General features: G+C 40.1%; 3 protein-coding genes across 4 annotated transcripts; 1 reads left to right on the top strand and 2 right to left on the bottom strand.

Moving 5' to 3' along the window:
- Positions 1–128: 128 nt before the first annotated feature.
- LOC118327371 (cytochrome P450 3A30-like) lies at positions 129–6,491 on the top strand. The gene is made up of 14 exons (XM_035660700.1): positions 129–267; positions 368–461; positions 562–614; positions 830–929; positions 1,887–2,000; positions 2,100–2,188; positions 2,395–2,537; positions 2,627–2,754; positions 3,479–3,554; positions 3,668–3,828; positions 3,948–4,015; positions 4,866–5,024; positions 5,230–5,392; positions 5,490–6,491. The coding sequence occupies exons 1-14, from the start codon at positions 197–199 to the stop codon at positions 5,577–5,579; spliced, it is 1,509 nt and encodes a 502-aa protein (XP_035516593.1). The 5' UTR covers positions 129–196; the 3' UTR covers positions 5,580–6,491.
- A 129-nt stretch (positions 6,492–6,620) lies between these two features.
- gpank1 (G patch domain and ankyrin repeats 1) lies at positions 6,621–10,590 on the bottom strand. 2 transcript variants are annotated; one of them, XR_004796685.1, is made up of 5 exons: positions 9,650–10,590; positions 9,427–9,568; positions 9,260–9,335; positions 7,346–8,188; positions 6,621–7,170 (listed from the first exon to the last, which is right to left on the bottom strand). XR_004796685.1 is itself a non-coding variant. In XM_035660701.1 (4 exons), exons 1-4 carry the CDS (start codon positions 10,055–10,057, stop codon positions 7,741–7,743), a joined length of 1,074 nt encoding a protein of 357 aa, XP_035516594.1. In that variant the 5' UTR covers positions 10,058–10,590; the 3' UTR covers positions 6,621–7,740. The 2 variants fall into 2 exon arrangements, 1 of the variants encoding a protein (XP_035516594.1); XM_035660701.1 differs by having other exon boundaries at positions 6,621–8,188.
- A 3,013-nt stretch (positions 10,591–13,603) lies between these two features.
- LOC118327139 (zinc finger protein 420-like) lies at positions 13,604–17,734 on the bottom strand. Its single transcript, XM_035660376.1, has one exon. It carries the CDS (start codon positions 17,589–17,591, stop codon positions 14,481–14,483), a length of 3,111 nt encoding a protein of 1,036 aa, XP_035516269.1. The 5' UTR covers positions 17,592–17,734; the 3' UTR covers positions 13,604–14,480.
- Positions 17,735–18,316: the final 582 nt, after the last annotated feature.

The following is an 18,316-nucleotide window of genomic DNA, read 5'->3' as shown; positions in this document are numbered from 1 at the left end:
ATGAAACAATACTCTTGGATGAGTGGGTTGCGGAAACTTGTGAACTTTTGTTTTTGTCCTTCAGGCTTCTGTGTTGCCGCACAGGAAGAAGGGAGGGGCCAAAGTTCTTGTGTAACACAGCACTCCCGTCCTAAAAAGCTGTCAGAGTTCACTGCAAAACTGAGATTACCACAAGTTGCGCGAGCAAGAGAGAGCCATGGGCTACCTTCCTTTCTTCTCTCTAGAAACATGGATTCTACTGATCACATTTATCTGCATATTTGTTCTGTAAGAGTCAGAGATTCTAAGTTTGGTCTTTTCCTTTTGCGTTAACAGTAAACAGTGTTCATTGACACTATTTAAAGGTGTGGTTTTATGTTCTGCACAGGTATGGCAACTGGACTTACAGGACATTTGAGAAGTTGGGGATCCCTGGTCCCAAGCCAGTGATGTACTGGGGCACACTTAGCAGGCAAAACCCTGTTTGTAATTTTAATATTTTTGTCACTTGAATGTAAAATTACAGACTGTGTTGGATCGTAATTTTATAATTAGTGATGAAAATGTTTTCTCTCTTACAAGGTTTACTACTTAGCTGACAACGAGTGTGCTCAAAAGTATGGGAGGATATGGGGGTGAGTCTACAAAACTTGTTGAAAGTGTAAATGTACCGTAAGAACACCAAGCAATTATTTTATGTTTTGTGAAACTGTGTGTTTGACAGGCTTTGACCCTTGAATCTCTCATGTTTGTGTCTGCACTAGTGTTAATAATGACTCTATATATAACATATGTAAGAGTTTTACACTACATAGCCAAAATGTAAAAGTGTGTTTGTGTAAATGTCCAGCATGTATGAGTTCAAGCTGCCCGTGCTGGTTGTGATGGACCCTGAAATGTTAAAAACCATCCTGGTCAAGGAGTGCTTCACCTACTTTACCAACCGGAGGGTGAGAACGTGCACGATTAACACTGAATAGAACAAAGGACAGGAGAGTGTAGTACAAAACACACTGTAAAGTCACACGAGATCCTTCGTTCATTGATTAAAGCAAACTGATGTTAAATGTTCTCAAATGGCACTTGTTAGAATATGTTTTTAAATGGGAAGTCAAGAATTGGCCGATCATTGCTTTTAAGTAAGAGGCAGTAAAAATAAATATCACCTATTTTCCTTTTTAAAACTGGTGAATGATCATGCATCATGGTAAGAAGAAACCTAGAAGATGAGTTAATAAAAAATAAAAAATAGCAATTTTCATGACCTACATTTTAAAATAGAAATACATCGCAATTTGTGAACTCTGATCTCAGAGTTCAGTTTCTAATTTACGAATTAAGATTACCACAATAGTGTTCAAATTACATCTTTTCATGAACATGGTAAATATGACGTGCAAAGATAGAATCTAAAGAAAGTCCATTAATGTAACGTATAATTCCCCTCAAATGCATTAAACCTAAAGTATCAAGCCTATTTTGTAAATATAAAGAGTAGAAAGTACAGATATTTGTGTAAAAATGTAAGGAGTAAAAGTAAAAAGTTTTCAGAAAAATAAATATTTAAGTACTTAAAAAATAAAATATAGAAAGTTTGGCCTAAGGCAAATCAAATGAGATTGTCTTCCAACATGCATACTAGCCTACTGACCTTGGTATTTATTATTTTTTCTTACTGGTGTTATTCTATATTTTGCTTATGGTCAACAATCAATCAATATTATCAGACTTCTGTGGTATTCAGAAACAATAAAAAGATCTTTATCTGCATGCATCAGGCAGTTTGTTCACTGATTAATGTAATGTAATGTCCATGGTACACTATTAACAGCTGTCTTCACATATACGTACAACAGTAAACCCACTCATGCACAAACACCAGTGTGCTGACCACTGTGTCCTTTCAGAACCTACGTCTGAATGGGGACCTCTATGACGCCGTGTCTATTGCTGAGGATGATCAATGGAGACGGATTCGTAACATCCTCTCTCCTTCCTTCACCTCCGGCCGTATAAAAGAAGTAAACTGTCAATTTTACTTATTTCTTCAATTCATATTTGGATAGTTTTTAAGAAATATGGTCATCTTCACACATCTTGCACTTTTTCCTTTGTCTAAGATGTTTACCATCATGAAACATCATTCCCACAAACTGACAACCTGCCTGCAGTCCAAAGTGCGCAATGGTGAAGTCGTTGATATAAAAGAGTGAGTATTAACATTTAGCTATAGTTAATTTAATTGCCATCTCTCTCGGTAAACATGATCATATGCACTCAATAACATCACCGTGAAAGCATTTTTAAATCCAGCTAACTATCCTTTGCCGTGGCCCTAACTGAGGACCATGATGAGATATACCTGTGGAACTGATTTCAACCACTGATCAATGATTCATATATTGTGTATTCCAGCTTCTTCGGACCCTACAGTATGGATGTGATGGCTAGCTGTGCATTCAGTGTGGATATGGACACAATCAGCAACCCCTCATGTCCCCTCATAACCCACGCCTCCAAGCTGTTCAGATTCTCCATACCTCTTTTTATTTTCCAAGGTACATCACCACTTTTCCACCATCTTTTTTATTTATATGGTTGTAAACAGCTGTGAAATTATCATTATTAACCCCCTTTGCCTTCTCAGGGTTTTTTCCCTTATTTCTTCCTCTCTTGGAGCTGTTGGGTGTCTCATTCTTCCCTACGACTTCTATTGCTTTCTTTAAAACGGTTGTGGAGAAGATGAGAGCAGGACGAAATGGGAGCTCACGGCAGGTCTGGACAAAACACACAACTAAGATTAAGCAGTACGGATAAAATCTTCTATGGCAGTATGTCTACTCTTAGCCTCTTTGTCAAGTCAAAGACAAGTTCAAGACCAGGACTAGTCAAACTGAGTCACTACAGAGTGTAAATAAGTTTGAGTCCAAGTAAAGACTGATCCAAATGAGAGAGACAGAGTAAAGAGCGAGACAGAGAAAAAATAATGCTTTTGCCGTTGCCAATGACATGAGGTTTGTTACATTGTCATGAGAAGTTGACTTTATTTGCTAATAGATCATGTGATATGATCGAAAGCTCCAGGTACTAAATCTAAAAGTGTTTTGTCAACTGCTATTTTAAAGGTCACTTGAAGGTAACTTTAAAACACAACAATTATGGACTGAAAATAACAAGATGCCCATGCCGGCCGTGCTTGCAATTTCTTTTTTATTGACACTATCTCGAGATAGCAGCAATTTTCACGTAAACAAATGTTGTTAAAAGTTGATAAATTATCTAATTTGTCAAGACAACGAGATTAATTAACCTGGTGTCACGAAAAAAAAACAAGCTGTTATTTCGAGATAATGAAATAATGAATTTGTGATCTCGAGATAACGACATCAAAAGTCATACCCGTTCTCGGCTTCCGTATACTTCATTGCATTTACAGTAAACACAAAAATCCTGTGAATCACAATGATTCAAAAATCCAATGCTCATACTGTTTTTTCAGAATTCAGGAGATATTCTTCAACATATGATCAACTCTCAGACTACCAATGAACCCAAGAACAAAAAGCAGAATAAAGGTAATCACACAGTGACATCACAGACATACAAACATACACTCTCACATGTATTCACACCAAGGGTTTTAACGCCTCCTTTCATTCTCCTTCATGCATCCTGCATGTCCTAACAGGTCTTACTGATCATGAGATTGTCTCTCAGATTACAATGCTTGCGTTTGCTGGTTATGAGACGAGTGCCCTCACTCTAGTTTTCTTGGCCTACAATTTGGCAAGAAATCCTGAAGTCATGAAACGCCTTCAAGAGGAGATAGACTCCACTTTCCCTAATAAGGTAGAGCAAACGTTTCTGGTACAGGAGTCATTCTCTCCATTTTATTCAATCGATGATAACGCAGTTTTCAAAATGTGAAAGTGTGTTTAATTAAACTGTGATTTGTTACAACTCTATAGGGTCCGATCGAATATGAAGCTCTCATGCAGATGGAGTACCTAGACGGTGTTGTGTGTGAGTGTCTGAGGTAATGAGCATTTCCTTGTGCTACACTAAATCAAATGTCTGTATAATGTAAAAAAAAAGTGATTCATAGTACCAAACTGCTACTACTGATAAGTAGCACCAATCGATGCAGCTCTCATATTGACTTTTTTTTCTGGCTGTGCATTTACTGTAGTTAATCCTCACTGCTTCAATCAATCCCCTATAGAAAGCTGGGGGATTAATAGAAACTAGGCAGCTATTTCCAGCCAACAACTGCAAACGAGCCAACTGTAAGCTACCTGCACAATTTTATAACAAAAGACAGCAGTAAACAAGCGGTCTCCAACCTGTGGCCTTTTGCTGTGTGTCATTCTCTCTCTCTCCCTCTCCTGTTATTCTTCCGCTATCACTATCAATTAAAGGCAACAAAAGCCCATATATATATTTTTTTTATATATATAAAATAAAAAATATGACTTGATAGTTCCAAAAGAAAAGTCAGGGGATAACCAAAGTTATTACAATTCATCCTTAGGGGGACACAAATGCCTTTACCATTACCTTTACCTTCCATGACAATCCATCCAATATTTTGCAAGGTATTGTAGTCTAGGACAAAAGATTGTTATTCCTAAAGCCATGCCACTGGGAGTTGCTAAAAAAGAGATTAGCTCATCCATCAATAGGCTTTTCTTTTCAGCTTTTCTTTTTATTTTAAACAGTACAACGAACGTTTAAAATCTACCCAGCCAACAACAGCAAAAATCACAAATTCTACCAAACTAAACAGTGTTTGAAAAATTCACATTCTATAAGTTTTGGGTGGTTTGAATTGAACGTTTACTCTGATAAAGACATACAGTATTATAGTAAATATTCTTGTTCAATAGGCTTTACCCTCCAGCTGCTCGTCTGGAACGAACAGCCAAAGAAACTGTCAGGATCAATGGAATCACAATCCCAAAGGACATGGTTGTTATGGTTCCAGTCTTCGCTCTGCACCGCGACCCCGAGCTGTGGCCGGAGCCAGAAGAGTTCAAACCTGAAAGGTAGCTGCCACACTGTATACGTGTGTAGTGTACTGTTTCCAAACCAACTTTTACAGTACAAATAATACTTTTTTAGTCATCCAAACAAGCTTTGCATGTTTTATAATCTACAAGACATTTGGGAGTAACTTCTAATAGAGACATTTTTTATATGTTAAAATGTTGAAATTCTGTTTTCTTTGTCACTGTATGGTCGTTTTTAAAGGTTTAGTAAGGAGAACAAGCAGAACATCAACCCATACACTTACCTGCCATTTGGGGTTGGGCCAAGGAACTGTATAGGGATGCGATTTGCTGTGGTAATGGTTAAACTGGCCTTGGTAGAAGTTTTGCAGAACTACAGCTTCTCAGTCTGTGAGGAGACGGAGGTGATTATATTTAAATTTCAGATGTCGACATGGCCAACATGCTTTTATGTAATCTGCATTAAGAAAGGATTTCTGATTCACTGAATTTGTACCCCAGATCCCTCTAAAGATGGATGCTCAAGGCCTTGTTGGACCCCTAAACCCAATCAAACTGAAGCTGGTGACGCGTTCAATCAAAGGCAACTAGTACTCAAAGAGAGGCGTCCCTCAAGGCTGGACTGAATTTTCAATTTTACTAACTGAAATTGCTATGTAAAGTCGACTACTACAGGTCTTCAGTCTGTATCATAAGTTTATCACTATGTCTGTTCTGATTCAGATCAGATGACTTTTTGATGACAGGTTGAGTTTTGGAGAACCTGACTCGAACTTACAGTACATGTGTATTATGTTCATGAATTATAGCAAATTTATGTCAAAAAGGCTGTGCCTACAATAATATGGTAAACAGGAGAATGGTTTGGAATAAAATATCAATTGAAAGAAAATCAAAACACTCATAAATAACCTTTCTGGTAATGATCTGAATATGTTATCTACTCAATTTGGTGACGATTAGATGAATCTGAAACACTCAAAATGGAGGAAAATTGCAGATTGCCAGAAGACACAAGGACAACATTCATGAATATTTCTTGTTATATCTAAATTGTTAAAATGATTGCATACTCACTAAACTGTGGTTAAAAAAAATAAATACTGCAAACTGGTGGTACTTCCAGAGGCAAAACAAGTAGATACTACTTTGTAAAGCCTATTATTTAAAGTTGTTTCACATGTAATCACTAGTCCACCTCTCAACTAATATCCACACAATTTTCCTGATTTGTATGTCTATGAAACTTAGGAGGAAATTGGGGCATTTGTAAGACCATCCCCACAGTCTTGTAGCTGTGAAATGACAGCGCTAATTACTGAGTCACTTGACACGGCAAGTTTATGACAAGAGGAACAAAACAGAAGGTAAAAACGCTAGTTAAAAAGTGTCAGACGTCTTATAAAAGCATGCCTATACGCTTAACAACCAGTCATCTAGGTCAGTGGCTCTTAACCTTTTTTGGTGCCAAGGACCCCTGAAATTGATACACATCAGGCTGGGGACCTGTTTTTGATAAGATGTAGTCCTAGAGAGCCTTGTGATAAGATTGACTTATTCCTGTCTATAGTGTGAATGGCAGATCTACTGTGAAGAGTGATACCTATAAACAGAAAAGTCATTGGGCTCAGCTGTACAGTGCGTTTTGAGGCTTTACTAATATGTGGAGGAACAAATAAAATAAAACATTGTACAAACTGCATTTATTACAGGACAGTTTGATTGGATTACAAAATAGACTTTTTCAGAATCCCGCTCAATCAGTGTTAAAAGCTTAAAGCCGTGATATAAAAGATGATACCGACTCTGCATGACAAAGCCCCTCGGGAGAAGTTGTCTGAAAGTCTTGGAGCTCTGATGACCGCAGCTCGGCCTGGACTTTGGAAGTAGAAACAGGGACCTTGGCTGAGTCCACATGTTGTGTCATTGGGGACTACAGGTCTCTGATTTGGCTTGAACTGAACTATTTTGAAACACGTAACCAGTAAAAAAAAAAAAAAAAAAAAGAGTTCAGATCTCCAGATATTTAGACGAGAAAATCTAGAAAAACGACTGATGCAGTTTTACTCGTCTAAATGTGAGGACTTGATAGCATGAGTGACATGCTGTGATATGGCAGGCACCGACATGTGGCTCACCAGTCACGAGTGTGTAGGCGTGTTAGGTGAGAAGGCACCTGGAGCTGCAACAAAGGGAGAGTTCACTGTTGGTTTGTGTAGTTGCATAACATTAATCTACCTTCATGACCCATGGCCACAATGAAGGACTGCAGGCGCTTAACTGTTTGTGTTCAACTGCAAATAATGTCCCAATGTTTTATACTTTTACCATATAAAACATATCAACATAGCTCTTACCTTAAAAACGTCTCTCTTCCTGGATTACGAACCATAACATGTTCACTGTGAGGTTTGTTAGATCAGTATGTGTTTATAATAAATTAAAATAAAATCCATGTATGTCAGTGAAACACATTCTCAGTGGGTCAACAGGAAACACTCCATATTTAAATCACACCATTGAGATAAGGATGAGGTTGTGCTGTGGCCACATTTGGCCACAACTGCTTCCATAAATGGACACACTATCAGCTTTGAGGCAGGGTAAAGGTATATTGATATCGTACTCTGTGGGAAAACAACTTCAGTCTTAAAACAGGTGCAGCTTGTCTTTGTGGCAGATCTGTTAAATGTTTTAGGGATACTTTCAGATGAGTTTGGGAGAGAGGAAGGGAAAAAGTAGTCAGCAGGTGTCAAAGATAAAAAGAGGCACGAAAATCTCTTTCCCAGTTCTTATCTTTTAGCTCCTTTCTCCTGCTTTCTTTCTTTCTCTGTCCTTTTCCTCCTCTCTCCTCTTTGTCCTTGGATGGAGGTTTCACTGCATCATCATCCCTAGCTTGGAAGTGAGTAACTTTGGCTCTCTTCATCTGCCCATACCCCAGGCCTTTCTGGTCTCTCTTCAGCACAGTTGACACTGGCTGTTGAGGCCCCTCTCCCTCCGGCCCCAGGCCCGACCCCGGTTTCCAGCCGCAGCGAACCATCATCTTGTAGCTGTTGCTGGAGGGGGGGAGGCAGTAGTACGGGGTCGGTGGAGGACGCCGCAAACTGAACTGATGTATAGTGGAGGAGAGATGTGACGACAGGCTGCAGCTGTACTCGTTACCACACACATCGCACCACTGAGGCTGGCACTGAGCGGCACTGGGGACAAACAGAAGATGAGATGAAATGAATGTGAGGAGAAATATTAAAGGAACTGGTTCACAACAGTAATAAGGTGCCCATACATACATTAACATTTAAAGATTCCCTTTCTAATGTGGATCCAGTGGAAGTGATGGGGTACCAAATCCACAGACCTAGTTAGATGAGTTATCATATACAGGGAGGATCTTCCAAGTGTCTTTAGTGTCTTTGTGCTTTCCTGGACAGTGTGTTTCCTGCTGCAGTCCAAGGAAAGAGGGAAATTTGTACAAAAAAGGTTTTAACTTTGGGTAGAAGATATTCAATTGATTAGTCTAAAGCAGGGGACTTAAACTTAAACTTTCTTGGGCCACTGCTGGTATTGTCATCTCATTAGAGGGCCATGTCAACGTTCCACTACTAAAAGAAAGCAAATGCAAACAGCAGTTTCTATACAGTTTTTATATTAACATCTTATACCATCTTTGTTGTTTGCAGCCAAACAACCGATGAACCCTGAAACCTGCTCTCTTCCTAACAACCCTAACAACACATTATCTGGGCACCTTTGCCAAACTCATTACATTTGTTAAATTATAATTGTGTTTTTATTCTAATTGTATATAAAGGGGTAGTTTGTAAATTGATTGATACAATTTGAAAACATGTTTTATTTTCATCAGATGTTTATGACTGTAAAAAATTAAATGTTGCTAATGTTGCTTTAAAAGGTGCTTAAATTCTCTGAAATGCTGACATTGCTTCTCCTCTGCCTACCTGCTCAACTAACAAAAGGATACATAAATAAGCAGTTTTATGATTAAATTACGAGTACATGATATTGTTATTGGTGCATAGCTAATGCAAGGCCTTTATTATTATAGTTGTATCAGTGATTCATAGTTTCAAATTGACAGTTTTGTGCAAAACAGTTTTATTCTTACATTTTTTGTGTTGCTTCCAATACTGTTTTTATTAGTGAAACTGTTTCCATAAAGGAGATGACTGTCATTATCTAAGGTACAGTGTATTTAAAACAAACTAATATGTGGTTCAATTAGGTTTAAACTGTATACAGAGTGTGCCAACCTGCTACCAGATGGTGTGTCTCTCTCTGGACTTCTCCCATAACTCTCCAACTCCTCCAATACCTCATTGTGACCACCTGGTGGGGGGGGGGAATACACATGGATAAGTTCAGCTTCACTGTTCGCACAAACACAAGTGAGTTGCTAATAAGAAATGCATGGTTATACCTTCCTGCGCCAGGTCTTTGGCATCCCTGCCCTGTGTATCAACCACACCGACCCAGGCGGCTCCATGTTGCAGCAGCAGCCTCACAGCAGCTCTCTGTCCTGACCAGCTTGCACACATCACTGCTGTCCAGAAGTAAGTATCCTGGAGGGGGAGACCATCAGGACTTAAAACAAATACAAACACAACATAAAATGAAAACAAAATAAGCTGTAAGTATTGTACCTGGAAGTTGATATCAACCCCCTTTGAGAGGAGGTCTTTAAGGCCAGAGATGTCCCCGTTGTGGGCACAGCGCAGCAATCTGAGCCCCAGGAGCTCCGTGGTCCTTTCTGAGTTGCTTGACTCTCTCCTTTGGTTGCCATCACTTTCACCACTAGTCCCACTTTGTACCACAGGATCGGTTTGACCCTGCTGCATCTCTGCAGCCCCGGCTCTCCTCCTCGCTCTTCTACTGGTCCTCTGTTTATTCTGGTGCTCTCTGCCATGATCTTCATCTTTCATTAAATGTTCGTAGAACTGCCGGGCCTCTCTTCCACTCAGTGCACTGCTTGTTGCAGAGCTGGGTTGTTCAGTTGTTTCAATGCTGAAAATATCTTGCCCACTGGCAGGAGTAAAGCCTAAACCAGCCATAAGGAGTGACTGTAGCTTCAGTTATTACCAGTTCGACCGGTTCACTGTTATTACAAAGTCAGTGTGAGTAATAGACTCATATTAGACTAATATATACTAATAATAAACCTATTTTAATCAAGAAAAGCTGTGATTCTCTTACTATGGCAGCATACTGTCAGGCTGAAAGTTGGTGCTGTTTCTCTTTTACTATTTGCTTCAAGTGAACTCTGTATTAAACCAGCATTGCTTTCTTATTTAACTTAGATATGTAGTAGGACGAGTGGTTTTCTGTCTGCTCGCCCACATTATATTCAACCACAAACAATCTACAGTGCGTCCATTTATCTGTCTCAAGAAGTCAAGTTAGTTAACGTTTAGCTTATCGAGCTTTAGCCTAGGTTAGCATTAGCTTCCGGGGACACTATTAATTTCAGATGACCTTTAATTAGGCATTTAATTCACCAACTTTACCCGAATCGCTTCAACTCATTAACCAGGCGACGACGGGAAAACTACGAGCCGAATGAATTTGTTTAATCACAAGAAGCTGCTTTCCTCTTTCTTCCTGTTAGTAAATATTGTAGGCTGCCCCCTGTCGGCCTGGATGTTACCACCAATATTAATATCATCTTTTCTCCTTTTTCTTTTACTAAATAATTCTTGATTTCAATTAGTAACTTTTTTTATTATCATTTATTCATTTTTTGCAGCACAGGCGTCCCACAGGGAAGTTTTGTCCCTTCTGCCATAACATTACTCAACAAAACTCCCCAGTGGCCGTTTTGTGTGAATAGCTGAATGTATGTACATATGTGCTGTGTTTAGATGTCTATCTTTTGTTAATGTTGTGTGTATATGTATGAGATTATGTGCAGACTGTGGCAGCAAATTGCCTGGAAAGGACAATAAAGAATCTGTCCTTTTCTTTCACCTGCACAAGTTCTCTGATGATACCGAGGTGATTGCTGACTTTGTCGACTGGTGTGAGTTAAACTACTGTCACCTAAATACCAGCAACACGAAGGAGATGGTGGTCGACTTGCCCCGGATTACAGATTTGGACTTTAAGATGGTGGGAACTTACAAATACCTGGTTGTTTACCTCAATACACCGGTCCAACAACACAGATGTCCTGTACAAGAAATGCCCAAAGTCGCCTTTTGTGTGTGCAGAACACTGTTGAAACACTGTGGTGGCATCTGCCATCCTCTATGTAGTAGTCTGCTGGGGAGCTGGAAGCACAGACAGGGACAGAAAAAGACTCAACAGACTGGTTAAAAGAGGGGTAGTTCTGTCCTGGACTCCCCTCTAGACTCCATAGAGGAGGTGGGAGAGACACCTTTCATCCCCTGCATGAGACTGTGGGGTCCCTGAGCAGCTCCTTCAGCAACAGACTGCTGCACCCACAGTGTAAGAAGGATCACCTACATACATATATGTGCATATATATACATATATTTATATATACATGTATATATGTACATATATATCATTTCTTACTGTACTGTTGTATATATTTTTGTCTTGTGCAGTTATTTTTTTTACACCATGCCACTACACCACTAGTAACTTATTATATCTTGTATTTTTCTATTTTAATTATATAAAGTTGTATCCTTAATTTAATGTTTTGTTTCTTGAATACTGTTAATTTGTATGTATGTAATGTATATTTTGCATAAATATGCTTCATAAAGGAAAGTCATGATTAATATGATTATAAACAATTTTCTATTATTTTGACTGTAGTAGTGAACTGTATATTGTTTTCCAATATACGTTTGTATTTTGTTTAAGAGTAGGAGTTTATTGTCCCAACAGCACCCTCATGTGGACAGCCTGATTTAAATTAGTCATACTACCTGCAGTCTTGCTCCTTTTTTATAAATTCATTATCATCTTTTCATGTTCACAAACAGAAAATAAAATATTATAAATGTAATCTTTTTGTTTTCCCCTTAATCTAAACTACAATAATTATATGCCCAGAAATTCAATAATCTCATGACAACACGATATTTAACTACATGCCAAAACTGTGAGATCAGTTATTTAACCTTGTTTAATACCGGTAACAATACTGACCTCCTAATGAAAATGTACGTTTATTGTATTAATTGGCATAACATTTAGGCAACCATACAACCTTAATACTGATGCCAATGAACCTTGTTTGATTGGATTTGATCCTGCTTCATCGTGAAACAGCCCCCTGAGCAAACAGTACACATCCATAAAAGACCATTTAGTGTGAAAGCACTCAACCACAGGGAAAGCTTTCAGTAACAGTGCTAAAACATTTAACAGATGGGGTTTATATGGAGACACATTCATTCAATTAATCCTATTCACGCCTGATTGATTCTCACTTGACTGAAGGTGAATAACATGATTCAGCTCACACGTTTACCTTTAACACACAGGTGTTAGTAGAGTGAATAATAGTTTAATTTTTATGGCACTTTTCTAAACAGTTACAAAATGCTTGGTTACAGAGAAGTCTAAACAAAAAGATTTCAAACAGTGAAACAAAGCAAACATAATATCATGACAACACATACTGTGGTGGGGAGGACAACAAGTACTGAAACACCTTTTAGTGTTACTTGAGTGACCATGATAATATCCGTTTCTTGACGAATCTACAAGGCAAACTGTGGAAATATCTCAAAGAACCATTAGCATGCCGGTCACTCGTGTGAGTTTGTTGGGAAAGATAGGGTTCAAGTGCTGTATGGGGAGGGTGCGTCAGGCACAGGGTGAGAGAAGTGAGCTACAAGGACTAAACCCTCATGCAGAGATTTTGTATTAGGTGGTAATGTAGTGACAGTCCAGGTAGGACGCAGAAAACAGCTGTGACAAACTGTCTGGATGGCAACAATTAAGGCTCAGACTGCACAGAGAAATCAGTGGTTTTGCATGTTTTATCCCATGATAGAGTAAATAAAAAGTACGCCAACGAAACGCAACGGAAAAAAAAATAAATCCAGATTACATGAAGTCGTGGAAGTGGATTTGGTAGTTTCCTGCAATGAGAAAGTTGCTGTTAGATATCAGACCATAAAAGTACAATCGATAATCCAAATGTTAGTTTAACGATTCTGTTGTTTGTCTACATGAATTTTTTGCAGGAAGCAGTGAATATTGAATAGTAAGTGGTTGAGAAACTGAACGATAATAATCCGTAACATTTATATCGTCAATTAGACAGCGACCAGAAAAACAGAAATCCCAGTTAAATCCAATAACACAGCCCTAATTACTCTGGTAGTGACTGAAATGTGTTTGTAGCACCAAGTAATGAAAATAGTCAAGTACCAAAAGCTTGCAGATTTTTTGTACTCCTTTAGGCTACGTTCTGACAGTCTGTAAATGTTTGGTGGGGATGTCACGATACCAGAAATGTTACATAGACCATTATAAATACATATATATTATACTAAATAACTAACGGACAAAGTAGGCTATTAAATAGCCTAACAAATCTGTATGTTTTTTTGATCTGTGGTCACGTCCTAGAGGGGGAGTTTGTCTCTTCCTTTAAGTGGGGGGCGTTTTTTCTTGCTTCAGTGCAGCCTTTATCTGAGTTACCTGAATGAACTGGATTCTCTTTATTTTCCTCGTCTGTACATCTTTCGCATAGTTTACATTAATAAATTACTCTTATTTGCTGGATTTTTTCCTGTGGGGCTTTTGTTGCACTTGCAGTGGTGTGGTGAGTGTGCACAGACACACACACACAGTGACAGAGACAGACGGAGCAAACAGTTGTTCTGTGGTATTTAAAGGCGAATATTTGTAGCCGTATATGCTGCGCCGCCTGGTCTGGGAGAATCACATCCTCGATACCTTTGGTACCTACGGTACCGTAGAAAAAGTGGTACCATCAAGTTTTCAAAATATTTGTATCGACTTGGTACCGAACTATCGGTTCTCATGACATCCCTAATTTTAGGAGGATTTTATTTTTGTTAAGTTCTTTCAGGACTGCCTGAATTTAGACATTAAACATTTGAGAAGTTTGACTCGCTAAGAAAAGGCCTTTTGTAGAAATACATGTTATCTTAAAGTAAGTTATTGGGGAGTATGTTCTGATTAATCCAGCCCTAGCATTAAATAGTCCTTGTAAAACCTGCGTAATATTTGCTGATACGTGTGTCCAAGAGGTGGTGACTGAACATTGGTTGATCAATTGAAGGCTTTAACGCAATCACATAACTTCATCATTTATGATAATTTAGTGTTCATGGGAGCCTAACTCTGCCCAAGTTAGCTTCAGCATATCTTGATTCATTATTGTTTATCAAATAATATGAGAAGAGAGTGAATGTGAATTGATTCTTAATGCTACCTACCCCTACAAACATGCAAAACTAACGGTGCGATCATTCAAAAGCAACAACCGAAGCTTCACTGGAGTTCTGTTACAACAGAATCTAACTAGTGGTATTTACTGATGTGTCTGTTTCTGTCCCCAGTCTGTGTAAATGTCTGTCCACAGTGGGGGCAGGAGTACGGCCGCTCCCCTGTGTGTATCCTCATGTGAACGTTCAGTTTGTCTTTGCTAATAAAGCGTTTGTTGCAGCAGGTGCATGCGTACGGTTTGTCCCCCGTGTGATATCGCTGGTGCATCTTCAGCTCCGTCATGCGACCGTAAGTTCTGCCGCACTCGGGGCACTCGTAGCTCGGCCGCACCTCCATGTGCTGTCTGCTGTGCAGCCGCAGCCCGCTGGACGACCTGAAGCTCTTGCTGCACTGCGAACACTGGAAGGGTTTCTCTCCGGTGTGGATGTGGATGTGCAACTTGAGGCTGGCGGCGGAGGGGAACCCGTTGCCGCAGATGGAGCAGAGGTGAGGTCTCTCCCCCGTGTGGATGCTCAGGTGCTTCTCCAGCTTGTTCTTGTTCAGGAATGTTCTGCCGCAAACGGGGCAGTTCAACGGTTGTTCTCCCTCATGTGAGCTCATGTGTTCGGTCAGCTCAATTAGCGTAGAGAAAGCGAAATCGCACCGAGTGCACGAGTACGGACGCTCCCTCTTGAATTTCCTGTGCTTGAGGCAGTGCTGCTCTAGATCTTCCTTCTCCTCAAAAGTCTCAATACAACAGGAGCACTGGTATGGTCTTTCTTCTGTATGAGTCCGCAGGTGATACTTCAAAGCTGTTAACTGGAGAAAGACGCTGTCACAGTGTGGACATCTGGATTCCCGCCTGTCGTGGACCATTATGTGCCTCTTGTAGTGAGACAGTTTGATGAAGCGTTTGCGGCACAACGAACAATAATACTGTTCGTCTTGGTGGCTTTGCTCGTGCTTCTTCAGCGCGTACTCGACCTTGAACTTCTTCCCACAGGTGCTGCAGGGGTATGACTTCTCATGAACTCTCATGTGCGTCTCCAGTTCTTCTGGACTACCGAAGGTTTCGTTACATTTCGGACAAGTCCCATTGTTTTCTTTCACGTGAATTTCCAAGTGTTTGTTGAGGTCTTCTGGGAAGGCGAAATTCTTCTGACAATCGGGGCACGTGTAACACTCGCCGTTCGAACTTTTACGATGGGTCACTATGTGCCTTTTCAAATGATACATTCGACCAAATACTTTGCCGCAATCGCCACAGATGAGGCTTCGAGGGCTGGACTGGACCTTCTTGTGTAATTTCAGATGACTCACAAGTGCAGCCTTCTCCTTGAACTGTTTATCACATGCAAGACACGTCAGGCCTTCAACGGCATGAGTCTTCTTGTGTGCCTTCAGTTCTAGCCAGCTACCTAAACTTTTCCCACATTTAGAGCAGATGTACTGGCCCAAGCTGTGCTGGTTCCTCAGGTGTCGGGTCATGTGGTAGGACTGGCTGAAAGTCATAGCGCAGACCGGGCAGCTGAACGGTTTCTCCTTTGTGTGCGTCCTCATGTGTCTGGCGAGTTTGTTTGGCCCTCTGAAGCGCCTGCCGACACAGATGGGACAGAAATGGCCTTTTGTTTTAGTCTTGGAGGCGACTTTTTCTTTCTGACTGCCTCCGTCCTGAGATTTAGCTCCATCAGTGTCCTTATCTTCAGTCTTAACACTAACTTCAGATTCTTTATCCTGAGAATCACTGTTGCAAGAGTCTGCATCATTCTCAGCAGCATTATCGTCGCAATCATCGCTCTCACGACTGTCCTTGTTACGTGACTCGATCATTTCTCGGTTTTCTGCTTCTTCGCTTTGCTGAGAATCCTGTCCCTCTGTCTGGGTCGACTGTTTATGTGACAAAATGTGAATAAAAAACGCACTATCATTAGCGAACTGTTCGTGGCAGTTGGGACACGACAGAACTTGAGACTTGTGCGTCTTCTTGTGACTTTGCAGCTCTGAAAAGCTCCCTAAACTTATCCCACACGTGGAGCAGACGTGAGGGCCCGCACCGTGCTGGTTCCTCAAGTGACGGGTCATGTGATAGGACTGGCTGAAGGTCACAGCACAGATGGGGCAGATGAACGGTTTCTCCTTTGTGTGCGTCCTCATATGTCGGGCGAGCTTGTTCGCATCTCTGAAGCGCTTGTCAACACAGATGGGACAGTAGGGGCCTTTTAGTTTAGACGGAGAAAGGACAAAGTCTTCATCTTCATCATCGTCACTTGCTTTGTCGCAGCCTTCCTCTTTTATCCTCTGTGATGATGACAAGGTCTCATTTTCATCATCATCTGTTTTATCGCTGGATTTATCACAAGGCCGATTAGTCTCATCAGAACTCTTGGACTTATCTTCATCCTGATCACCGTAATATAATTTATCATTAACGTAATAGTAATTATCTTTGTATCTAGATGATCTTGTTTGAGCTTTAGTTGTGCGTGGTTTCGTTTTGTTTTTCGCCCTTCTCTCACCACGCCGAGGACGCCCTCTTTTGGCCTTTCTTTGAACAGGTGGGTCTAAATCGTCTCCAATGTCCACACTGACTTCGTGAATACCAAAGAGTTCAGATTCGTTTAAAGCCGATTCAACCTCTTTACCGATAACCAAAGCCTTGTCCAAAGTCAGAGTTTCCCTCTCCAACAGCAGCCTCTCTTTGAGTTGTTGGCAGTTTGTTTTCTCAATCAGCTGATCCAGGATAAGTTTGTCTTGTAAGTCTCCACAGTTGCAAGGCTTCAGCAGTTCTTCTAACGCAGACACAAACTGCTCTACAGTCTCTCCGGGCATTTGACGCCTCTGATGAAATTTAAGGCGGTACATCTGCGACGTGTGATCAGAGCTGAAGTAAACGGTCAGCGCTGAGATGGCTGCCACATATGTGGTTTCACTCTGGATCAATGTTGTGAAGATACGTTGGCCCTCGGGGCCAAGGCAGTTTTGTAACAGCACACACTTACTGTAGTCGATAAGCTCGTTTTCACCAAGCGCTTCAACGTAGTGTTCGAAAGCTTTAAGCCACTTTTGCCAACACATGGTCGGTTCACCGGGGACAGGTAAGAAAGGTGGAGGTGGAGACAGGATTATCAGTAGTGGCTCTGGGAGTGGCTCCAAAAAGAAGTCATGTTTCGTCACCTCCTCATCTACTTCGACAGTCACTTCCCCCATTGTTAGTTATTGGTGTGTGTTTTTTTTCACTGGGGCCAATTTTATTTCTTCTTTGACTCAAGTAAGAGTCACTGGATTAGGATGAAACCCTCCTTGGTCCGTGGTCAGACTCCTGATGTTTCATCCCACTCAGGTCAGTCTCGGAAAACTGTGAAAGAAACAAACACGTTACTTTCAGAGTCAGTTCTTTTGTAGGTTATTTCTGCCCTCGATTTCTATCACCCTTTTTTGTTTTGTGTTCTCTTCTTTATTATGCTGAATAATATTTGTCCATACATACTTGTTAATGAACTAAAATACATATAACATGCATTGTAATTTTAGAATAATCCCGAAAAAACAAACAAAACTAAAATAAAAAACATGTGAAGTACTGCTTAAATAACACAAACTAAAGCCTCAAATGTAAATGCAGTGAGTTAAATCAACAGCTTAATAAACAGTATTATTCTTTTCTTATTTTAAAGTAAAACTGAAAATACAACCCTGTCAACTACGGAAAACTGCCTCATATCTCTCGCTGTTATCTTCTTACCTTTTTCATTTTCTTACGATTTAAGAAAGCGTGTTTGTTTGGTTCAGACTTGTCATGATTTAGATTGATAATTTTTCAGTGAAAACTAAAATTGTGATGCTAAGATGATCATAAGAATCGCAAATCATATCGCAACATCTGTCAAAATAATCGCAATATGTTTTTAACCAAATTGTGCAGCACTGACATT

This window comes from Morone saxatilis, unplaced genomic scaffold (genome assembly GCF_004916995.1).
Source record: "Morone saxatilis isolate NCDOM2014 unplaced genomic scaffold, NCSU_SB_2.0 Contig17, whole genome shotgun sequence".
NCBI lineage: Eukaryota > Metazoa > Chordata > Actinopteri > Moronidae > Morone > Morone saxatilis.
Note: the sequence above shows the minus strand (reverse complement) of the source record. Positions and strands in the feature narration are given on the sequence as shown.